The sequence below is a fragment of the Rattus rattus genome, chromosome 3 (genome assembly GCF_011064425.1).
Source record: "Rattus rattus isolate New Zealand chromosome 3, Rrattus_CSIRO_v1, whole genome shotgun sequence".
Classification (NCBI taxonomy): Eukaryota; Metazoa; Chordata; class Mammalia; order Rodentia; family Muridae; genus Rattus; species Rattus rattus.
The window spans coordinates 117,856,289-117,880,715 of record NC_046156.1 but is presented as its reverse complement, the minus strand read 5'-3'; the positions used below and the strand labels follow the sequence as shown (position 1 = coordinate 117,880,715).

The following is a 24,427-nucleotide window of genomic DNA, read 5'->3' as shown; positions in this document are numbered from 1 at the left end:
AATACAATATCTAAATTACATTCTCAGACATTACATACAGCAATGCTTGGCGCGGAGGCATTTTAAACATATTCCGTAACGACCTGTCCAACAGCTCGATCAAGATGTGCTCAGGAGCCATCACCAGGCGCAGCAGGCCGTGCGTCATCAGGAAGTGCGAGCTAGCTTCCGGTTGCGGAGCTCCGCTGGGAGAGACCTTGGGTACCCGGCTGGCTGAGGACTCCTCGGACGCGGGTGATTTGCGTCATTAGGAGGCGCGGCGGTGCTTCCAGTGACTTGAATGCTGAAGTCAAGAATAGCAAGCATGTCTGGCTATGTACTGTTCTCGCGTGGGGCGACTGCGGCGGCAGCTGCGGCGCGAGCTTCCCGCGTGCTGAGGGTGTTCACGGAGAGGCGCCGCACGCTGCACACCAGTCTGCAGAGCTGCTCGTTCGCCAAGGAGCTCTTCCTGGGTCACATCGAGCAGGTAAGCGGCAAGTCGGGGCTGCCGGTGTTCTCTGCTCCCACTTTTCCTTGGTACCTGACCGGAGTTGGATGGAACGTTATCTGAGTCTTTAAAAGGCAAACAGCTCGGAAATGTAGCTTAAGTAGTGTCACAGTGGTTTTTGTTTTGAGACAGGATCTCATTAAGTAGCCCAAGCTGTCTCTGGACTCGCTCTGCAGCAAGGCATGCCTTGAATACGTGGTCCTCCTGCCTCGGTCTCCAGAGTTTAGATTTACAGAGCTCCATCACACTTGCCTTTCCCGCTGTTTTCTTGTCAGGGAAGTTTGGGGAATCATTGAAGAGGTGATTATGAAGACATCCCTCTGCTCCGGCAAGGAAATATGATATCTTTTTTCTTCTTCTTCCATGATGTATTATTTTTATTCACATTATGATTTCGAAACAGCTCATTCTGTGCCGCTTCTCTGGCCTCCCTTCAGCTCCGACTCACTCCAAGGTTCCTTTCCTCTTTTCAGAGATCTACAACCCACCTTGGAGCAACCTTGAGGCCATAATGCACCTATCACATTAAGAGTGAGAAGGCTTGGCCGTGAATTTGACTCTTTAGGTATATTCTCTCAAGAACAGTTTTCTCATATTGTCTGATTGACTTCATTAAAGCAGAAGTCAAGACTTGGGCTAAGTGTGGCTGCCCTGCTGCAAAGGAACCATTTTCCCCCCATCCTGGGGTTGAGGGTCCTGCGTCTTGGCTTCTTGTGCCTTTCAAAAGCAGGAGGAAGAGAGCGGCCATCCTTTATCCCCCTTCAGTCTTTAAATCTACCCTTCATCACCCATTAGCTTTGCTTCAAGTTTTACATTTCTGTAGTTAGTGGGAATCCCAGTGGTCAGCTGCCCTCTGATGTCATCTACTTTCCCCTACTATTGAGCCATCCATCCCTAGCGAGGCTGACCTAGTGATTAGACTTTCTCACTATTCAAGGATAATTCTGCATCTTGAACCTGTGCCCTCGGGCTTTGGCCCAATGGCCAGTAGTCTCCACATTGTCAGATCTGAGTAATCGGTTCTCATTCCTATTCCCATCCCACATCACTGGTAGCTGATGCAGATAAGTACTTAATGTCTGTTCTGAACACACTCCAGTCCTGAGGTTTCTGGAGAAAAAAATTTTTCTCTTTTATCTCCTTTATTAGTTCCTTGTTTTCTCAACCTGTGACCTTGGCCAGTGTCTCTGGTAGCACAGTTGAAGTCAGAGGGAGTGTCATTGTCCTTATTGTTCTTCTCCCCCCTTCCCCCCCCCTTTTAAATGTGGAGGTGGCGGTTGGTTGATTGCTTGTTTTGAGACAGATCCTTCTGCCTCTGCCTTCCCTCCTGAGAACTAGATCACAATTGTGTGCTACTTTTAGCAATGCTGAAGTTCAGGCCTGTGGGCCTCTCTCTCTTTTTAGTATGACCAGCACCTTGATAACCTAATTCAATGTCTTAGCTTTAAATGACACCTCTATTCTTATGACTCAGATTGATTTTTCAACTTGAGTTCTTCCCTTAACTCCAGACTTGTGTCTGCCTTTCTGCTCCACATCTCCTCCTAGCTGTCTAATACACATCTTTAATAAGTATTTGTGACCATCTCTCCTGGGTCCCACCCAGTCCTGCTTCTCCCAGCAGCCTGTTTACCATAGATAATGGCTACTCTGTGATGCAACATTTTTAATACATTCCCCAGTGACAGCTTTGATTCTTCTTATTCTCGTTGTCACATTGACTCTTATAGTAGGTAAATCTTTGTCTGTCTTCAAGTTATATTCAGATCTGACTACTTTTAACTTCACTGCTACTTCCTAGATTGGGCAAACTCCAGCTCTTAGGCAATTCTGGGCCTTGATTAGGACAATGGCCGTGGTACTCAGGAGTCTGAGTGGAGAGCACCCCACTTATCCATGCCAGCGGCTGACTTATACACTTAGTTGGACCCGAGGCTGCCACAGGGGCAAGTAGGAGGTTGAATGGGTGAGGTTTGTGTGGCATTAGCAGACTTAGTTACAGCCCCTTGGCTTATATAATTGACTTCTGCTGTAGGATGACTTGAATAACAGGTTCTGTTGCTTTATCAGCTTGAAAGATGCTAATTGATATCACACTCCTCACCCACACTGTTCGTCATTCAGTTTTTGTCATTTAGCTAGAGGATATTTTCCTTCTAGTCCCCTCAGAATCTCCCCTGATATTTTTTGTTTTAGTTTTGTTGGGTTTTGTTCTGTTTTGGGAGATTGTATTTGAGTTGTTGTTGTTGTTTTTGAGCTGGGTCGTGATGGTGTAGCCTTGGCTAGCCTGGAACTTGCTGTGTAGACCAGGCTAGCTTGAACTCACAGGAGTCCACTTGCCTTTGTCTTCCAAGTGCGGGGATTAAAAGTGTGCCTCCCTGTGCCTGGGCCCTGAAGTTTTTACTCTTTAAGTCTGTCTGCATATCAGCTACTTGCCAGGCTGTCTGGTCTTGCCCAGTTTGCCCACTGGGACTGACATTACCTTCCTCTCATACAGCCATTTCACCCAGACTAGGTGACCAGAGAGGTTGTGAAGGTGATGGAGTGGTGGTGGTTTGAGCCCTTCCTCTCCACAAAGTGGGCAGCCTTGTTCTAAGAGGCTCAGAGTGCCAAAAGGAACTATGTTTCCCTTTTAGTCTGCCTCAACAGAGTCTGGTGCATAGCAGCATAGTCTCTTAAGTCACCTGTCTCTTTTCAGATAGAGACCCATGAACCTCTTGTCCTTGGGCTAGAGAGGAGCAAATAGATTCTGGAACAGTGCTAATGTAGAGAAGTCAGGAGAGTGAGTAATAGGACAGGGTAGGGACAATTGAAGGCTCCCCTTAATAAGAGGACCAAGGAGATAGGGGGGCTCCTGAGCCTGGAAACTTGTGCTCTGTCCCTGTTCAGCCCTGGCTCCAAATATACACCCTATCCCAAGCAGCTAGAGGAGTAGCTAGAACTCAGAGGGCCACAGGTCCTCGAGTCTTATGGGATGATTTCAAAGGCCAGCAGGGAATCCTGGCAAGTTGGCCGCTAGTGATTAGAAGCCAAGGCATTCTCCAGGAGAAGAGTGGACATGAGAAGAGCTGGAACCTTACACAGGCATGGTTACTTCATGTTTCAGGACCTAAGTATGTCCTTTCTGATTCTCACAGCCACTTTCTCTGATGAACAGGATTATATAGGAAAAACCACACCAATAGAGGACATATAAGTTGCTCAAAGCCAGTCACGCACGTATAGAGCAGCTAGGCTCAGGTTGATTCTTCTCCTGTGACCCTGCTACACATGCTCAGCACAGGAAGCCAGTATCCACAACACAAGAAACAGCTGCCCAAACAGAGACACACAGGATGATTAGCATATATTATTACCATTGGGACCATCTGAGCTCACATAAAGACTGGGGTCCATTTTAGTGAGGAAGCCTCGTATCTGTTCTCTCCTACAAGTCTCAAAAGGACCTTGAGGGAATGTGACCTGCACATTGTGGGTGAGGAAGTGTAAGTGCTGCTGGAGTCTGATGCCTCCACACTAGTAAGACCAGGAGACCTAAATGTAATCCTAGGTTCTTATGGGGCACACTCTGCCGCTTGGTATTGATAAGGAAACTGTTGAAGATTGGGGTTCAGCCCACCTGCATGGGGAGGAAAATAGCTATAGATAGCATCTTAGACTAAGACCCATACCTGAGGTTTTGTGGGAAGTCACCTTTCTGCCTCCTTCCCAGGACCATTTCCCCTCTTTCCTTTGTGATAAACACAATAATGAGTAGTTGCTGAAAATGAAATTTGTCATCCATATTTTTCATTTTTAGAAAGGAGTTTTCCCATTCCCAGAGGTTAGTCAAGAAGAACTTAGTGAAATCAATCAGTTTGTGGGACCGTTGGAAAAGTTCTTTAATGAAGAAGGTATGTATGGTTTCTCTCATTGCTCTCTTGCATTACAAGGTTGCACACTGGAAGCACTGTAGACAGAAGAAGCTCCTAGTGTCATTACTAGGTTACACATAGTTCTGCTCATGGTGGGACCTGCAGGCATCACTCATTTCTGCTTACTTAAAAGATACTAATTGGGTCCTCCTGGTGTTCAGCCTCTTTTAAATGTTTCTGTGTTGCCTCAGGCTAAAACTTACAAACGACATGATAAAGTGAATAACTAGAAAAGATGAAAATGGCTGAGGCCGGGCGGTCCAGACTTGCTGATTGCATGCTGTGGGGATGACATGCATGTTCCTAAGGCTCACGTCAGCTTCCTTGTACCGGCTGTGTTAGGGACCATTCACGGTCTGCGGCCCAGCATTTTCTTGGGGACCGTCTGCTCTTCCCGTTGTCACAGTGGTGACATCTTGGATAACTCCTTTAACACCACAAACAGGACATTGCTATCAATACAAGCCTGCTGTCTTCACTCAGAGTTCACAAAGCTTAGTGTATACTGGTGCGTGTGTGTGAGAGTGTGTGTGTGTGTGTGTGTGTGTGTGTGTGTGTGAGTCTATGTGTGTGTGAGTGTGTGTGTTGGGTGTGTGTATGTGTGTGTGTGTGTGTGTGTGAGTGTGTGTATGTGTGAGTGTGTGTGTCTGTGTGTGTGTGAGTGTGTGTGTGTGTGTGTGTGTGTGTGTGTGTGTGTGTTTGTGTGTGTGTGTGTGTGTGTGTGTGTGTGTGTGTGTGTGTGTGTGTGTGTGTGTGTGTGTGTGTGTGTGTGTGAGTGTGTGTGGGTGTGTGTGTGGGTGTGAGCCTGTGTGCGTGCGTGCGTGTTCTCAGTGCCGTTGTGTGTGTACATACAGATTGTGTTGTGTGTGAAGATATAGATTCTGTGAGATAGTGAAGATTCTCACACTGTCTTTTTAAAGATAAACATCTCTGGAAACTCCCTCAAAGTCACACCAAAGTTTTGGTTCCTAAAGCATTCCAATATCAGCTGACAAGATGAGCCATCATAGAGAGCACGTCTCCAGGAATCTGCATCATAGAAGTACATGCATGATACACTGCTGCTTTACGTGAACCTGGTGACTAGCACCTAAACCAGGAGAAAGACTTAGCACTGGTCACCTAAGAATACAGTTCTTACATACTTAATTACTAAAATCAACAACATGCCGAGGGAGCCTGACCAAACAACTTCGGGTTTTAGACATTTTCTACCAGTGATGAGTATACTATAAAAAACCATTCTGTATACTTTTATTAAACACGAACTTATCTTACTTATTTTTACTTGCTTAATCAAGATAACTTGTTTTTGTCAGTGGACTCTCGAAAAATTGACCAGGAGGGAAAAATCCCAGCTGACACCTTAGCGAAGTTGAAGAGCCTGGGACTTTTTGGCATTCAGGTCCCAGAAGAATATGGTGAGTTAGCACAGTGGCCACCCACCTGGTGGGCTGGCTCTTCAGCAGGTGCTTCCCATGTGTGCATAAAGGCTTCTTGTTTAGGAGTCATGGTCTTTAAATCCAGTCTTCCAGATGTGCTCCGTGGGGCATTTTCCTGCCACACCCAAGTGATGCCATTACTGTAGCAAATGGGAGGTTTTCATGGTTCCTTACCTGTCTGTGTTGCCAGATACTGAAGTACAGCAGAAGGTGGGCCCTCGTGTATACAGGATAAGTCCATAGCACAGCCAGGTCTGGAGCCCTAGGTGAAACCGTGCTGCCGTGCACAGGGCAGCCTGCACAGCAGGAAACGAGCACCCAAGAGTCCAGTGCCACAGCAGAAGAGCCTTGGCCTGGCCGTCTGGGTTGGAATCCTAGAACAGGGACTGGTAGCACACTCAGAGACCTGCTGTCTGTGTAGGTGTCTGTGTTAACAGTTCAGCTTCCTCTGTGTTTCCTGCCTGGAAGAAATCTGAGGGTGTGCACAGAAGTGCTGAGTAAGGTATGGGTGGCCGTTTCATTGTGCCATTCTATGGATTGTTAACTTTTAAAAATTAAAGCAAAACTACTGTTGCTTTGAAATTAGGAAAATAAAATGGATCCCTTTTCCTCAGCCGAGAGAAGCAGCTAGACTTGTCTGTCTATCTGTCTGTCTGTCTATCTTAGGTGGCCTGGGCCTCTCCAACACGATGTATGCCCGGCTTGGGGAGATCATCAGCACAGATGCGTCCATCACAGTGACCCTGGCAGCACACCAGGCTATTGGCCTCAAGGTCAGTTGTCAGGAGCTGCATTTGGGGGAGTAGGAGACAAGACTGTTTGTGTGACATAAATGGACTTTACAGCTCAGGGTCTGGAGGGGAAGCCCAGCCCTTTGAGACAAAGGTTAGTGCTGTCTTTGGAGATGAATCCTTCCCTGAGCTGTCCCGTCTTTATATATACCTTACTTGCTCCCTCAACTTAAAGCACGGTAAGGCAGCTTCAAAGGCACATATTAGATGCATACATCTCTGCTGTGTACAGGTGGAAGGCAGGTAATTGGATTCCATGTCCAGCATCGAAGCCCACAGTTAAGTCTCCAGACTGTAGTTACTTAGCAACAGGGTTGGGGTTGAGGAGCACAGCTTTGGAATGGGCATGTCTGTACTGTGTATAGTCCTAGCACCCCCGTGTATGCACATGCTGTCATCCAAGCCAACCTGTCCTGTGCTGGGTATAGTCCTAGCACCCCCGTGTATGCACATGCTGTCATCCAAGCCAACCTGTCCATGGGGGAGAGGTCCTCGGCTTATGAATGGTGAGGTGGAGACTCAGAGAAGAATCATCTAACCCCAGGTCACCCAGGACTGCCCTGGAATAGCCAGGGATGGCAGTCCTAGATGTGGACTTCAAAGCTACCACTGTGTCTGCCTGCCCATTGTGTAAGGTCTTCCCTCAGCAGATTGGCCTCCTAATTTCTGTCTGAGGATGCTGGCTCTGAACTCACCCTGTCTTCTCTTGAGCGAAGGAAATAATTATCACCAGAAGGGGCTGCCTCATAAATGCATCTCACTCTCATCTTCAGTCGGTCTGTGTGTTTCATTTAGGGGATTATCCTGGTCGGCAATGAGGAACAGAAGGCCAAGTATCTGCCCAAACTGTCGTCTGGGGAACACATCGCAGCCTTCTGCCTAACTGAGCCAGCCAGGTCTGTCTCCTCAAAACATCGTGTGTATACTCAGCACCTTCCAGGCTGCCTGGACGTGGAGCTTGTGTGGGGTACATGGCTTGTATATCCTCATCTCTGAAACCTTCAGAGTCAACACCTTCTGATAGGATAATTACCTACCTCTGACCCACTGAGATGTACAGATGACAGCCGTGCAGCATCTACTAAGCCAGTGTCTGCGGTTCACAAGCCTCCTGACACTCAGGGATGCGTTCACACCCCTGCCAGGCTTGCAGAGCACACGGGGTGGGTGGTGAGTGTACGTTTTCAGATTAGGAGCTGATGATGCAGATTAGCTGCAGTGATGTTGTAATCAGTCCACAGTCACATGGCAAGGACGAGGCAGGCCTGGACAAGACCGATGCAAGTCCAACTGGCACCTCGTTTAATCTTGATTCCCTGTGTTTGAAATTCTGGAACAGGCTGTCTCATGTTGTGGCCTAATCACACCCAGAAACTCTTGGTAAGCTTTGGGGAGCTCATGTTCCCATGTTGGGTTCAGACCACACTGTTCACTACCACTTTTTACTCGTTATCCACACAAACCTTACACATTTTACTGGATGTGCCCATCTGCTTCCAGAAGTGGACCACTTCCCTAGTTCAAGCATCAGCTTTGAAATGAACAGACCTGGTTTTGTGTGACTCACTATTTAAGGGCTGTCTTTAGATCCAAGCCCTCAGACCCATTCTATGCTTACTCCCGGGCTTGCTCTCCCTCAGTCCTGTCTTTCCGTCTTTGCAGTGGGAGTGATGCTGCCTCCATCCAGACCAGAGCTACGTTAAGTGAAGATAAGAAGTACTTTGTTCTCAATGGCTCCAAGGTACAGCCCTGTCCTAATTGCCCTGTCAGGTTTAGTCAGTCCTCACTGCCTCTGTGTCTACGTTCTGCACACCAGAGACCAAGACATGTGCACATCACACTGGGTGTGTGCCACTCCTGTCTCAGGACAGCCTGAGGCAGAGCACAGTGGCTGGCCTAAGTCCTTCAAGTGGCAGAGCCTGAATTGGAGCAAGGCGGTCTTATCGCCACAGTCTCCTTAGTTCTGCACACAGTTGCTTTTGTGTGTGCATTTTCAGTTTTTATTACGCAAGATTTCAGAGGCAAAGTATAGTCCGTGCACTTGCATGACCCAGGCACCCAGCCGGAGGGGTTACACACTTCACAGCGGTAGTATTTCTTTTGACGTCACCACCTCTGGATGGTATTTTTGAGATTTAATCAAGGATTGCTTAAAAATAGAGTACAGTGAAGCCATTAGCAAGTGGGGGAAAGGACAGTAATATCTCCTTATTGCGTTAGCGTTTGCCTTTCCCTGCTCACCTCTTACCCTTTGCCCTTGATCCGTTTTCCTTAAATCAAAAGTAAACAATTCCCATCCGTCATGGTCCACTGAGCACCCTCTCTATTCCTCATGCCCTGTTTTCACTTGTTTACTTAGTAAGGAAATAGAGTCTATAAAGTTTGTGCACTTATATTTCTGAAGCAATGACAGGAAGACTTCTTCCTTTAATCTGTCAGTGGCCTGGTAGTGAAGGGATGTCTGGTGCAGGCGCTCAGAGGCTATGTTGGGTCATCAGCTGGTCTCCACTCCTGCCCTAGCACTGGCTTCCTGGAGCATCCCCGCTCTGCAGAGACTTGCCCACACAGTGTGCTCTTTCACACAGGCTTGGCTGGTATGGAGAGTGACCATGTCCAGCCCGGTGTGAAGTACTCTGCATGTCTGACCTGAAGCTCAGTGTTGGGTAGAGCTGAGGGATCTCCACGGATCTCTTGTGTTTTCCTCAGGTTTGGATCACTAATGGAGGGCTGGCCAATATTTTTACTGTGTTTGCAAAAACTGAGGTGGTTGATTCTGATGGTTCGATAAAAGACAAAATGACCGCATTCATAGTAGAACGAGACTTTGGTGGAATCACTAATGGGAAACCTGAAGATAAATTAGGCATTCGAGGCTCCAACAGTAAGTAGTATGGCAGATGTGCTTGTGCACGGGTGTGGGTGGCACAGAGACTTGAAAGGCAGGCCTCTGGCCACTCTGACCTGCTACAAAGGTGAAGGGCACTTCGTTGCTCGTGGTTTTAGTTTTGCACTTTAGTAACATCAAATTAAGAATCACAACCCATGCTCCGTGGTGCAGTCCGCGCTGCCGACTCCAGGTGAGTGAAGGCAGCTGAAATCCCAGCCTTGGTAGTGGCAGGAATGCATATTACCCAGCCACACAGGCACACAGCCCATGGCAGGCTACCACATCTTTCTTTCCTGGAATCCCTTTTCTTTCTTCCTACTGTCCACCTTTCATTTCTTGGTCAGCCCTTGCTTCAGGGGATGCTGGTGTCCTATTTGTTCCCTCAGCTCACCCGGTCTGGCCATGGTGTTCTTATACTAGTCTCTCGGTGTAGAGTGGCATGTCAGGCCCCACAGCTGGGCACCCTGTGTCTTTGCAGCTGAACATTGAGCAGTGTCATTCACCTGCTAACAACCGGGAGGCTGGTGCCCCAGCAGCATGCAGGACCCCAAAAGACGGTTCATGAATATGAAGTGAGAGAGGAAGGCGGGTGTGCCCTATACATAGTACTCTGAAGGATGACCGGGTCCTCCAGCCCACATACCCAGCCCTTAAATACGACTAGTAGAACACTTCATGGCGTTCCGCCCCTACGACTGTCCCTTGAACCCCAGCCTTCCTCATCCTGAGTCTCTGTCTCTGTAACATGCCAGGACTTGCATTGTTTGTGCAATAGAGCATCCAGGCAGTGCTACAGGGAATGCTGTGCAGAGGGCATGCTCAGCCCTCATCCTGGGTTCTTCTCATTGTTTCACTCATGCTGAGCAATGGAGTCAGCCTTCCTTTCAGGACGGCTGGATGTCCCAGGCTACGGTATCACCTTAGGAGTTAGCTTATAGCAGTGGAATTTTATTTCTTATGGTCTGGGGATGCCCGCTTCAGCCTGAAGGATGTTGGTGAATTGGGTTGAGGTAATTGTGTCTGTACATGTCAGGCTGTCCACACCTCGTCTGTTAACACCCCACCCTGAGCTGGGAAGATGCTGCACTACAGTACATGAGAATGGGTCTGTTAAAACAAATCCCGTAGATCCTCAGGTCTGAGGAAACGCAGGTACTCTCCATCTGCTTTTCTGTCTGGCTATTTTGGTCCTTTCAGCTTCTGTTAAATGTCACCTTAGAAGAGTTTTCAGAAAGTGACAGCCTCCTTTCAGCTCCCTCCCTCTCTGTATGGAGCTGGTTATTTCACCATAGCACTGACCACACTGACATGTCCTTGTGCCGTGAAGGCAGGAGCAGCCTTTCTTCGCTGTTCTTTCGGATGCTAAGTGAGTGTGTTAGCCAGTCAGCCACAGGCCTGTGGTCCAGAGCGGAGCAGTTTGAGTTTATCACGATCTTTAAATTCCTTGTATTTTAGCATGTGAAGTCCATTTTGAAAATACCAGAGTGCCGGTGGAGAATGTCCTTGGAGAAGTTGGGGGTGGCTTTAAGGTAAGTTGCAGGCAGTCTAATGTAGGTGCTGTGCCATCTCACACATGAGTCTCATAGTCTGCCCTACCTCCTAGCTACCTGTGGCCTTGGCTAGGATGGCTTGCTCTTAGAGGAGGGAGTCTGGTGAGGATGAGGAGTCTTTGTTCCCCTTGGAGACCTCCTTATCTTGAGTGAGGAATGGGGTTCCTCTCTCTAGCAAGTGTGAAAAACAGGCTAGAGGTCTTGAGAAGGTCAGGTTCCACAAACCCTAGCCTTCCCCTATAGTCAGGTTTGTGTTTTAAAGATTTATTTTTCTATCAGGATAGGGTCTCACCAAGTAGTTCTGACTGGCCTGGAACTCACTGTGTAGGCCACACTGGCCAGAAACCCACCTGGCTCTACCGTCCCCCCCTCTTATCCCCAATCCTGTGCTACCCTATTCAGCCACATTTCTTTCTATTTTATGTATATGTGTGGGTGTCTAGATTTATACATGTGCATTGCATGTGTGCTTGGCGCCTTGCAGAGACCAGAGGAAGGCATCTGATCTCTGGAGCTGGAGTACAGGCTGTTTGTGAGCCACCGTGTGGGTGTTGGGAACAACCTGAGTGTTCTGTGAGAGCAGCAAGTGGCCGAAGCCACTGAGCCATCTCACCAGCCCCACATTTATGTTATCGAGAAATAGTTTGTGTGACATCTAACATACATATTTTTAATATTCTTTTGTGCCATCGTCACTTCTGATTCCAGAAGTGCTGTGCTTCCTGTTCTACCCCGTGCTTGGCAACTGCTGATTGCTTTTGTCCTGCCTTGGGTCTGTGTATGATGGACACTTACATGACGGGAACCGTATACAGCGTGTTCATGACCCGCTGCTTTCACGTCATATTCTCAAGCCACGTCTGCTCATCTGTTCATTAGGCTAGGTTGTCACTTGGGGGCCAGTGTCAGTAACACAGTTGTGGATTTCCATCATGGTTAGCCTGTAATAGAATAGGATGGTACTTTGTTGAAGAACTTTTTCCACAGTGGTTATCGTGAATGAGGTTCTACATCTTTACCAACACTTGGATGCTGTCCATTTGTAAAATTAAGCCTGAGGCTTCCCTCAGGTTCTTCAGTTGGACTCTCTGGTGAGGAGAACCCCTGAGACTGGATGAGGTAGCGCAGCCTATGTGGCTCCCAGCTGTTGACTATACTGGGTCAGAATGCAGGGCGAGGAGAGGGGGGGCTGGCAGCAGTCACTAGGGCCACCTCTGTGTTTGCCTGCCAAGTGTGTGCTGGCTGTGGTCTGGAGAAAGCCATGACCCCACGCTGAAGCTCAGCTGCTGTGTCTGCACAGCATGCGTGCCGTCCTGCAGTCCACCGCAGCGTTCTCGCTGCTCACAGCACTTAGCCCGGTCGAGTGTCTGTTCCTGCACCTGCGCGGGGACTGCCGGCTGACGGGTGCATTTAGAGTGTGGGCAATGACTTGCAGTCAGAGGCCAGTGATGCTGATGGAAATGCACAACAGTACCGAGGCCACCCAGGTCAAGAGTTAGAACTGCTTACTTCTGGCCTGAAAACTGGCAGGGGATTAACTCGGTCTGCATGCTGGCGTGGAATATGTACACACTTGCTTTTGCTTTCATGAAAACTGGTATGGCTGGCTCCCTCAGCCTCCTTCAGTGCCTCTCCACCTTTTCCACTCTCCCTACAGGTGGCCATGAACATCCTCAACAGTGGACGATTCAGCATGGGCAGTGCTGTGGCCGGGATGCTCAAGAAACTGATTGGTATGTGTCACTGCTGTGACAAAATTCTCTACAAAACTTTAGAAAGGGAGGTTGGTTTTGGCTCCCAGTTTGAATGCATGGACCATCTTGGCAAGGTGCAGCTAGAAAGCATCTCTGGCTGTGGCTGCTAGGATATGAGGAAGGTGGTCACGCTGTATGTGAAGTCAGGAAGCAGAAAGAATGGGTGTTGGTCTCCCACGGCTTTCTCCTCTTTTATTTGGTTTGGAACCTCAGCTGATGGGCTCCATATGCAGGGTGGCTCTTCCCTCCTCAGTTAAACATCTCTGAAAACTCCCTCACAAACATGCCGAGAGGTGTCTCCTAGTATAGAGACTTGTGATTCTAAAGCCATTCAGGTTGACGCCAAAGACCAATCACAGTAGGGAAGTCAGGAGCAGGAGCCCTCTGCTGCACCTGAGACTGACTGCACCACTCCCACTGGGTGGGCAAGTCTGAGCGAGCTTCACCACTTGGACAGACAGCTCAAGTTAGCACCTGACCCTTGATGTAGACCAAATGTACTCCTTCCAGAGGCTGTGTGCATTTCAACACTAGTCAGGCATCTGTCAGAGCATAAAGGGTTGCTGCTTTGTCCATGACAGATATGACTGTTTAGTGAACTTTCTTCCATGAGTGAAAGAAAACATTAGCTCTGATCCCATTAGAGCCACAGGGCTCCTTGGACAAAGCTGTGGGCTCTGAAGTGCTGGAAGCATAACCAGCCCTGTGAGCCCACGGCTGTTGGAGCTTACAACAGTGTAGGCACACATTTGGGTTCTTCTCTCTATTTGATTAGTAGAGAAGCTAAGGTCCAAAGAGAGTGGTGGGCACACAGGCCTGTGCATCGTGACCTGAAGGTAAACCTGCCCGCTAGGGTCAGGCTCCTGTGAACATGCCTGTGGCTCTCACCAGTGAGGCTCCTCGCCATCTAGAGACATGGGCATCGGAGCAGATGGGGACCAGCAGCAGCTGGACCACACCAGAGGAAGGATTTGGAAAACATTTGCAGGCAGAGCTAAGGTGAGAGTAGACAGCTGGGTGTCCCTCCGGGCATGTAGAACCCAGCACTATCAACAGCCATGCACAGTGTGAGGCCCCAGCAGAGCTTCGATGTGGAGACACTCCCCGTACTGTAGTACTCTGTGAGCCCTCTCCCATGGCTTACTTGGATGCCCTGTGCACCCTGATTTGTGCTACATGCTTCAGCCATCCACCCCCTTTACCTTCCCACCATTCCTGAGAGGTGGGTACTGTGAGGGAGGCAGTGTTTCCTTCCACACCCTCACAACTGATGCAGCATTCTGTGTTCTTAACCTTCTTGCCTGCTGCCTGTGGGCCCATGAGGTCTGAGAATTCCATCTCCAACCAGCTCTGAAAGTGGGAACTCGGGCTTAGGGCTTCTATTTTCAAAGACAGAACCCTCACAGTTCCTTTTGAGTGCTGGAGTCATCATGTTGCCCTTGGAAATAGTTTTCCAGTAACCAAAAGCCAGTTTTATTTGTTTTGACAACTCTGTTCTTCTTTAGAACAGACTGCTGAGTATGCCTGTACGAGGAAACAGTTCAATAGGAATCTCAGTGAATTTGGGCTGATTCAGGTACTGTAGACTTTGGCTTGCTGCAGTGGGAGAGGACAGTTGCTGTCTCTGTACCATGCCTGTGGGCAGGGGAATGGGAAGACAAGTGCACCAGGCGTTATCGATGCTGGGACAGCCAGACTCTATATAATTGGCTTTTTCAGGAGAAGAGAGGTTAGGAACTTATTTAAGTCTGTGCCTGTGTAAATCGTTTCTTGATTTTGTTCTTCTAAACATTTCAGGAAAAGTTTGCGCTCATGGCTCAGAAGGCGTATGTAATGGAGAGTATGGCTTACCTCACTTCAGGGATGCTAGACCAACCAGGATTTCCCGACTGCTCTATCGAGGCAGCCATGGTGAAGGTAATCCCAGCAACTAGAGCAAGCAGGGAGATCATCCTTTGTGCTGCTACCCTTGGCTTGTCAGCCACCTTCCTTCTGTTAGTTGATGGCCCTTGATCTTGTGATTTGCACCTCTGCAGCTTTCTGGGCCAGCAGGGCCCTAGGGTGAAGCTGGGAGAAGGGATTCAGAATGGCACTCACTTGAGTATGAGTCTATAGCTCACTGCTTGCCTATATGGATTGTGTCCATTTTCTTTTCTTTTTGATTGTTCCTACTAAGTAGCCACAGGAGAAAACACAGACATCAAAACTTTATATCATGTGAATTAGCTGGGCTCTCCTACAAAGGAATGCCATTTTTTTTCCCTTGGTCAGAATTTTCTTTTAGAAAATTGGCTGCTAGATTCTGGTCTCTTTGGTCTGTAAAAGGGCTATGTTGACTTTTAGGCCATGTCCTGAGTTTCCTTTTTGCTGCTCTATCTTAATGTTCTAGGAACATCGCACATAGGAAATGTTCTAAAACAACCTTTGAGTCCAGAATAGTTCCAAGTTTATATTCCTGTCCCGGGCTTCCTCAGACCGTCCCTTCTCAAGATGGCCAGTGCTTTGCTACACTGATTCTCCTAGGTTTACCTGTGAGCTATAACAAGGGAAGATAATAGTGCTTGTGTCTCACATGGATGTCTGCGGGTTAAACAAGTGACCCACAGCATTCAGCAGTTACCTTCACCTCTGGTGTCAGCTGTTTCCTGCTCTTCCTTCTCCAGCACAGCCACCTTTTTGCCAGACCCATTCTCTGGGTCATTACTGTCAGTTGGATCAGGCTTGCCCTGGAGTGTGGGTAGTATGCCCAGAGTCATTCCATTAGAGAAAATGATTTTCCCTTCCCAGCAGCAGTCAACTACTTCTTGGCTAGGGGTGTCCACTTCCCTTTCTCCGTGCTGGATTTGTCTCATGCACGCTGTCATAGTCTCTGGGAGTTTATATGTTTGTCAGTTCTTTTGTGACTGGAAACTGTTTCCTCCACGTCATGCAGCACCTCTGGCTCTTGTACCCTTTCCACCACCCTTCTGCATTCATCCCTGAGCCCTGAGCAGGGCTGTGGTAAGTAGGGCTGTACTAAGTAGCTGGGTATTACACAGTCTGGAGGTACTCATGGCTTCATTCACTAAGTAGCTGGGTATTGCACAGTCTGGAGGTGCTGGCCGTAGAAAGCTATAATATCTCTGAGGCCACAGACATCAGTCATCTTGGGCCGCCTAAACCTAGACGGAGCCCAGGATATGGGTGCTGCTTACGTGTTGAGGTCGGGCAGACCTGCAAGGAGCACACGCTGGTCGGCCATGACATCAGAGCAGCCGCAGTAAGCTCTGGAGCCTGGGTTCACTCTGCAGTTGCCCGTTCCTAACCATGTCACCTAGAACCGGCCACTTAATCTGGGCTACTGACGAAGTAGGGGGAATAAAAGCACCGCTTGGAATTGTTGTGGAAGCTGCAGGAGTTGTAATAACCAGCTCAGGGTACCGAACATAGCACATGTCTCCTGCTGCTCAGTTTTATAATAGCAAAGCATAGTCAGGACAAAAAGTAAAATGTCTATAAAATAAACAGCGGTGTGTGTGTACTTATCCATTCCCTGCTGTTTCCGTTTGGGGTCCTTTTTTGAGGTTGGCGAAGTTTTTTTTTTGTTTTGTTGAAAATATCTTGTGTCTTAGACTTGGGTTTCTTCTCCTTCCTCTCTCTATCTGCTCTCTTCATGGTGCCTGGATTTTTAGATTTAACATTTTCTTTGACTTTAACATTATCCTTGTCTTCTACCTTGCCTTCGACACCTGAGAGTCTGGCCTCCATGTCTGGTCCTCTGTTGGCAGGGCTTACTCTGAGGTTTTTGACTGACTTCCTGGGTTATTCATTTCTGGTTTTACTTCACTTTGGGTTTCCTTTAGTGATTCTACTTCCATGTCCTGAGCTGTTTTCAACCTTCATCCCACTGCTTGTTTTCAGACTTCATTAATGGGTTTGTTTGTGTCATCCTTAGGGTCCTTGTCTTATGCTTTGCTATATTAGAATTTCTCAGGTCTGCTTCATAAGGGCCCTGGGCTCTGCTGGAGACGTGTTTCGGTTGTTAATGTTTGCGTGTTTGCTCTGGCTATCGCATCTGTAGTTACGCCTGGGGGGTTGTAGGTGTCGCCATCTATCTGGCCTTGCCTTTGTTGGGTAGGTGTTCTGTGCCTTAGTTTCTTTTGCCCTCTCTGGATCTCAGGACAGGAGCTCTAGGCTGTAGGTTGCCTGGTGCCAAGAGCCACTGAGTCCACGTCCTGGGTGGCCACCGAGGGTCCCAAGTAGAAATTGTTTCTAGGAATTGGTGGCTGACTATTGGGAATGGGCCGGGAGGTGGAGCTAAGCAAGGGTTTTTTTTAAAGCTGTAATACAGATGACAACCCCACTTTAAAGTAACCTCTAGAACTCTTAAGAGAAATGCTGGAAGAAGTGGCAGCCTGTAGAGATGGGCAGTGGCGAATCCATGAGGGTCCAGCTTCAGCTTAGGAAGAGGGGCAGCTGTGTGCTGGGTGAGACCCATTTCATTCCCATGTCCACAGGCTACCCCTAGATCCAAGTGTCATTATCATAGGATGCTCAGTAGACAGTGGTCATGAGAGCAAGATGGCAGACACATGAGAATGCAAGAGTGGGCACACTTCCTAAGAGGGGAAGTCTGAGTGAATAACAGCCAGGCGTTGGCATGAGAGGCATGCAAGTCATGTTAGGATAGAACACACAGGCTGGTGTCGTCTGTCCTGCCTGTGCTTGCCTGGAAAGTTCCAAGGTCAGGTTCTCCACACATCCTCCAACTGCATCCGGGGCAGCTGCTCCCCATAGCTTAGGTCTTGCTCTTAGGAAGGAGTGACTAGGTTGTGGAGTGCTCCCACCAGGGGTTAACCTGTCTGGGTCTGTGGCAGGTGTTTAGCTCTGAGGCTGCCTGGCAGTGTGTGAGCGAGGCTCTGCAGATCCTTGGGGGCTCAGGCTACATGAAGGACTACCCTTATGAGCGCATGCTACGTGATGCCCGCATTCTCCTAATTTTTGAGGTGAGTGTCCCCTGCTGACTGACTGTACCCCCTGTACACTTCCTCAGTGATGATCTTGTACCCCCTGTACACCCCACCCCCCAGCCTTCCTAGTCCTAAGAGAGGCCGCTGAGTGCTCAGAAATGAAATGGCCTACAGTGATGTAGAGCAGGCTGTGTCCCCTGGTTGAACCCTCCTAATATATCAGTGCCCCCACCCTCCCTTGCTCTGTAGAGTGTGTTTAGACTGGAGAGACCAAACAGTCCCCTCACATCACACTCCCGAAAGCCCATCTCACTGAGCCCTCAGCTTCCCAGTGACTGCTGTAGTTTGCTAAGTTAATGCTGGCTGGGCAGGTTTGGACCCATCTCACCCTCTGCAGATTATAAGGCCACTGTCAGTAAACTGAGGTGGCTCAGTAGTGTCCACGGAAGACTCGCTCAGCCCTGCCTTTCTCGTTTCTAGTTATTGCTTCCATAGATGTATAAACCTGCAGGGTCAATTGAGTTGAAGACTAGCACATAGGAAGGGCATTGGGACGCCATTAGGGCCTGCCTGCCTGGAGCACACATGGAGGCATGGGAATAGCTCCCAAAGGGAGCTCGTGTCTCATGATGAACTTGATGACCCTTGGCAGAAGAACTGCCTTGGGGGGCAGGGCAGTTTGTGTGGCAAGTAGGCAAATGGCACATTCTGAACCCAGATAGGACTTTATGCTTAGCACTAGGTAAACAAGGGGTAAGGAAGTATTTGTGGACACACCAGTCACCCTGCTCATAATTTGGATACGGTAGTAGAATGTGCCGGAGTTGGATGTTGGCGGTTGAATGGCAAAGACAGAAAAGGAGCTGGGCCGTGGATGACCTTGACCAGTACATGGGTTTTGGAAGCCAGGGGAAACTTTTGATAAGGGATTATTGTGGTGGTGCAGTGTTCTCCTGGGAGGAAGGGACAAGCAAGATAGATAAGTCTTGACAGTGTCACCATGGCCATGCAAGGTGGGCACTTAGGCAGGAAGGGTGTTTGAACTGCAGTGTGGTCTGGCAATGAGGCGGATCCTTAGACTCTTGCCAACTCCAATGGAAGGTCTCCTCAGTCTTTTGGTCCCAGCCAATATCTCTGCCTTATCAGTCAGCCACAACCTAATAGCAGAAGGGTTAGCTTTTTCAAGAGCAAGGCATGTCTAAGCGGTTTGTCTGGGGGCTGCCCTCTATTGGCAGAGACTCTACAGAAGAGACCTAGGTTCCTGTAGATCCTGACAAGGTGGTGTGGTCAAGCAGGGTCTGCTCTCAGGACCGTAATTCCCAGAAGGTTGGGAGAGTTATGATGTGAGGTGTACTTTGTTCAGAGCCGGGGGCCATACCCCAGATCCTCCATACCCAGTTTTCCTGCCAAGGCAAACTTCTATCTCCTTGGTGCCAGTCCAACTGACTGCAGGATGGTTCTGGCTGGCAAGCCTAGGCCAGTGGCCTACAGTTGTTCTATAGTAAAGTTGTCTGAGAAGTCTAGGAGTCCTGTTGGGTACTGCTCTTACATTGAGAAGCACTGTGTGTGTGTGTGTGTGTGTGTGTGTGTCTGTGTGTGTCTGTGCGTGTGCGTGTGCGTGTGTCTGTGTGTCTGTGCGTGTGTGTGTGTGTCTGCATGTGTGTGTAATGGGGGGTGTCCCGTGAGGAATTTACAGCTACTGCTGTTCAGCTGTCTATTGTTTGCTGGGGATTCTGGTCTAAAGAGAGCCATGGGTTATCTGTTCCATACTTTTGTGTCCCGGGTATCGTATCGTTTATCACCCAGGGAAATCTGGTTTCCCTGAGTATTCTGGGACCTAGAGAAAGGTGTGGACCATGCAGAACAGCCTGTGAGAGGTAGAAGTTCCAGGGGAAGGGAGGCCATATCATCTGGTCAGCCCTACTCTCCTTCCCTGTGTGATCCCCATCACCTGGCCACAGCCTGTGTGTAGTGGCTGTAGTTAACCAGTCACAGACGGCACTGCTGGGCCGCTTTTGACCTTCACACTTCTGGCCACAGGGAACCAATGAGATTCTTCGGTTGTTCATTGCCCTGACAGGCCTGCAGCATGCTGGACGCATCCTGACCTCGAGGATCAAGTATGTGCTGCATTCCCATGTCTTCCTTGGTCCCTGCCTGTCAGAGGGCCAGAGGAAAAGGCTGCCCGGTCTTGGAACAGTGGGTGGGGAGTAGCCTGCACTAAGGCTCACTGCAGAGCTGACACAAGGAAGGACAGTAGCATTGGTGTTGTGACAATGTCTAGAGACCACACCTCTAGCCTGCCCTTCATTGCCCTTGTCACATTGTCCTCTGGGAACACTTAACTCTGTCTCCCTGTCCCCGGCTAGCTCTCATCTCTCCCAGTGCTGCTTGGAAATGTTTATTACTTTAGCTACACTGCCGAGCACCCAGAAAGTGTCTGGGGAATGAGAGATGTCCCATTAACCGGGCCAGTCTGCGCCTAGTTTCTCCTGTCCGCCCCTCATTCCAGGGCAGAGCAGTCTCATCCCTGGCGGAGCCGTGTAAGGGCTGCTAGTAGGGTTTTGCAGACTCATCAACTCTGGAAGCTAGCCATACAACTGGCCTCCCTCTGCCAGGCGAGAAGAGCCAGCATGTATAGAGCCCAGGCTCAGCCACAGAAGAGCACAGAGCTCTGTGGCACCACACTGCTGACCAGTGGGAGCTGGCTGTAGGGTCTCACGTCACAAAACTATCAACTTCCTGCAGAGAGCTCAAAAGTGGCAATGTGACCACAGTCATGGAGACGATTGGTCGGAAGCTTCGGGACTCGCTGGGCCGAACTGTAGACCTGGGGCTATCGAGCAATATTGCTGTTGTCCACCCCAGTCTTGGAGTAAGTACGCCCACCACTCGCACATTTGGGACCCTGCTGCAATGTATTTCCAATCCAGAAGGCTGTGACTGGCAACTCGGATCCTCCAGAAAGTTGGGAATATTCAGATGCTCCACTCTATCCCTGCCCTGTCTCCCTGGAATTCCAGGCTGAATATAAGGTGGGTCAAGAGGAACATCAGAGAGAGAGGTGCTAACTCTGTCTCCTTCACTGATAGGACAGTGCCAACAAGCTGGAAGAAAATGTGCATTACTTTGGCCGGACTGTTGAGACCCTGTTACTCCGATTTGGAAAGGTGAGTGGGTCCGACCAGGAATGGCGCACTGCTTCCCCTACACACACGCCCCATGACCAGCAGCCACGAGGCCAGGCTTAGAACAGAAATCTTGACCTCCATGAGGCTGGAACTGCTAGCCAGTCCAGCCCATGGAGAAGCCCCCCAAGTGGTTTGTTCACAGTGTTCTTAGCACCTTCCAACCAGAGTGGCTTTTTGAGTATCTGCGGGGGCCACCTTCCTGGGGCTGAATGCAAGGAGTTAATCTCTGTGTGGAATCTTGCTAGAGCAACTCTGAGCACACTGAGCACCAGTCTCTGATATCAGACACGTTTCTGAGATCTGTTAAAATATAAACCATGACATGTGCCTAAGTATAGAGAAGGGAAAGCATCATTAGTCACCACTCTGAACCTCTGTCCTCAGACCATTGTAGAGGAACAGCTGGTGTTGAAGCGGGTAGCCAACATCCTCATCAACCTGTATGGCATGACCGCTGTGCTGTCAAGGGCCAGCCGCTCCATCAGAATTGGGCTCAAGAATCACGACCATGAGGTAAGCCTTGCATGGCCCCACACAGGAAATACTGAACAGAGCCACAGTGAGCTGCTGTCAGGGTCAAGCCTTCTGGAACACTCCCTTAATCTCTCTGTGCTTTAATGAAGCCTGGAATTGAGGAAGGGGTCGATTGGGTTGTGTGGTCTGTTACAGAGTCGTGCACCAGGGTCGTGCATCGTGAGTCAGGGTCTCTAGCACCAATGGTAGTTGCAGAGATGGGTAGATGAGTTTGCCGTGGTATGGCCATGTTGGTGCTGGTATGACTAGTGCCGTTAGTCTCCTACAGGAGACAGACAGGTGAGTGGCAGGCCCATCCTCATTCATTACCTGTACCCCACTTTTCTCACCCTGCAGGAGGAAGCAGATTAGTCACTAACAACTCCTGTTTACCAGGCTCTTGACACAGGTTCTTCCAGACTAGCCTATGGATGCCCACTTGACAGAAAAAAGGAGCTGTCTCAGGGATCCTGAGTAGCCTGCTCCTGGTCAGATGCATTTGCAGGGTACTGTGTATCTCCTGAGCCAGGCTTGATTGCCTAAGAGCTGATAATAGGCTGGGTTTCTTAGAGTTCAGAGTTCTCAGTTGCCATCCTCTCTGACTTTGGTTCTCTAGATTCTGTTGGCCAACATGTTCTGCGTGGAAGCTTATTTCCAGAATCTCTTCAGCCTGTCTCAGCTGGACAAGTGTAAGTGAGAGGGCACGTGGGAAAGAAAGCTCCAGGTGCAGTCGTGTTGATACTGAGCACTTGGTGCTCTGTTCCCTCCCAGAGCTGCTGCCCCACAAAGTGGGTATGCTGCTGTCTGTTTAGGTCATGTCCCCAAAGAAGGAGACAATTCTTATACCTGTCTCTTTAGCCACAGACCCTGACTAAAATGGGTTACGGAGCTGCAGTATGCTGTACAGGTGATGAAATGGCTTCTCTAAAAGCTTAGGCCCTGGAAAGCATGCGACTTCAGGCCGGCTTGTCTATCTGAAATGGCGTTTTTCTGTCTTGACTGCTTGTCCACGTTCTGAAATATAGCCAGGTTCTCCTTAAAATGCATTCTGAAGAGCCTAGCCCTGTTGCCAGTTGTGGTGGGGAGGGCCGTTAACCCTTAGTGGAGATGTAATAATACCCGAAAGCGATGGAGCCTAGCCCAGCGGCCGTACTGGCCTGCAGGACTGATGTGGTGGGAGGTAGTGAAATCGTCTTTCCATGAGCCCTTTGCTAAGAAGGGTCTTCCCACATAAGACCTGAGGTGGAGAACTGCCCTGGGTGAAAACATACTTCCCAGACCTGTTTGTACTACTATATTGCAAAAGGATCGCCTTTCTACTCTCACAGACGCTCCAGAGAACCTGGATGAACAGATTAAGAAGGTGTCTCAGCAGATCCTTGAGAAGCGAGCCTACATCTGTGCCCACCCTCTGGACAGAACATCCTGAGGCTGGAACCGTGTACCCACCTAGCCCAGGTTAACATAATCCAGCCTCTTCAGAAGACAGAAACGTTGGGGTCATCTGTGTGGACTGTATGTCGTTTGCATACACTAACCCCTTTCTTCTCTGAGGAAAAGCAATACTTAGGTGTTGACCTGTAGGCCCTGTATCTAGAGGAATCCCTTCTCCTGCAAGGAAGGAAGTACTGACCAAATTGTTGAAGAAAGAAAGAAAAACAATCAATGCTGATGGCTCCTGTGTGTGACTGCAGGAATACATCTCAGTGGACATGGGCCCACTTTTAAGATACAAGGCTCACAGTGAACTAAGATTTGAGCAGCCATTCCTTCTCAATCATGTGTTGAAGAGAGCCGGAGAAGTTGAGTCTATACCACTCACTTGAGACTGTTTCCAATCTGTGTCAGGAATCACTTAAAGAATACACAGGATCACATTTGTTTCTCATGTAGACTGTTCTTCAGTCCATGACTGTGAGGGGTTGCAACATTGTAACAATAAAATTTCTTCTTGGGTATTTTCAGGTTCGGATTGTAGTGCTCCTTTACTTCCTTTGTTAGGGCCACTCCAGGGGGCTGGTTAGGTGATTTATCTTACTAGAATGTTGTTTGTGTACTCTGACAGTTTTGTACACTAAACGATGTATCTTGGTCATCCTAACTCCTCCCTTCTGTTTCTCTGGCATCCCAGCATGCTCCCCTTCCTACTTGTTTTCAGCTCTCTGTCCATTTAGTGCTGCATGGGACTGTTACCTTGGTTGGCTTGCTCTTGTGTGTAGATTATTTTTATCCTCTTCAAGCAGTGTTCTCTTGGGAGGGGGTTAGCCTGGCCGCCCCATTGTGAGCTGAGTACCCGATAGTCCTTGTTCTTTGTAGCATCCCGAGCTCCACAAGTCCTCATTAAACACTCAGTCTGAGTAAGCATTGCTTCCCGCTTTGTTGATTTTAGTATTTGTTTTAACTTCGTCTCTTGCTTAGAGTTATTGTAGCAAGGTTTATTCTTTCCCAAGGCCTTATAGATTTGTTTTTCTCTTCGGTCTGAAATATTCCTTCAAGTATCTTCTGTAGAGCTGGCCTGTGGTCAGAAATTCTTGTTTATCAAGGAATTTGCTTAATTTTCCTTTAATTGTGACATAGTTTTGCTAGCTAGAGAATGCTGGATTGGCAGGGTTTTTTTTCCTTTGTTTTTTGGAAATTGACCTTTATTTCATTACATTGCGGGGAGGGAGGGATACCTGTGTAGCGCTCAGAGGACGGCTGTGTGGAGAGGGTTCTCTCCTCTCCTTTCTGTGGTTCTCAGGCCAGCAGGGCAGGGCTGGTGCTTTCCTCTTTGGACCATTTGACTACAGTATGGCAGGCCCTCTGTGGTGTATGGGTTTGGGTTCCAGATGCCTCTTGTGTTTGTTCTTCTTCCCTTGAAAATCTTTTGGCTATAATTTTATTGAATAACTTCCCAACTTTTACTTTTCTCTCTGCTCCTTCTTTCGTTTCATGGATTCCTGAGTTTCT

The 24,427-nt window shown here is 48.8% G+C and overlaps 1 protein-coding gene across 1 annotated transcript; it reads left to right on the top strand.

Moving 5' to 3' along the window:
* Positions 1-203: 203 nt before the first annotated feature.
* Acad9 (acyl-CoA dehydrogenase family member 9) lies at positions 204-23,450 on the top strand. The gene is made up of 18 exons (XM_032898503.1): positions 204-466; positions 4,287-4,380; positions 5,721-5,822; positions 6,510-6,616; positions 7,430-7,530; positions 8,297-8,375; positions 9,341-9,515; positions 10,977-11,050; positions 12,729-12,804; positions 14,331-14,401; positions 14,623-14,742; positions 17,682-17,810; positions 19,815-19,894; positions 20,523-20,649; positions 20,867-20,944; positions 21,350-21,478; positions 22,095-22,167; positions 22,807-23,450. The coding sequence occupies exons 1-18, from the start codon at positions 281-283 to the stop codon at positions 22,905-22,907; spliced, it is 1,902 nt and encodes a 633-aa protein (XP_032754394.1). The 5' UTR covers positions 204-280; the 3' UTR covers positions 22,908-23,450.
* Positions 23,451-24,427: the final 977 nt, after the last annotated feature.

Excerpts from the sequence above, each read along its gene's own strand:
- Acad9 (XM_032898503.1), top strand. The coding sequence starts at position 281 with ATGCTGAAGTCAAGAATAGCAAGCATGTCTGGCTATGTACTGTTCTCG. Across the intron at positions 467-4,286 it reads TCCTGGGTCACATCGAGCAG|AAAGGAGTTTTCCCATTCCC; the intron begins GTAAGCGGCAAG and ends TTTCATTTTTAG. Across the intron at positions 9,516-10,976 it reads AGGCATTCGAGGCTCCAACA|CATGTGAAGTCCATTTTGAA; the intron begins GTAAGTAGTATG and ends CTTGTATTTTAG.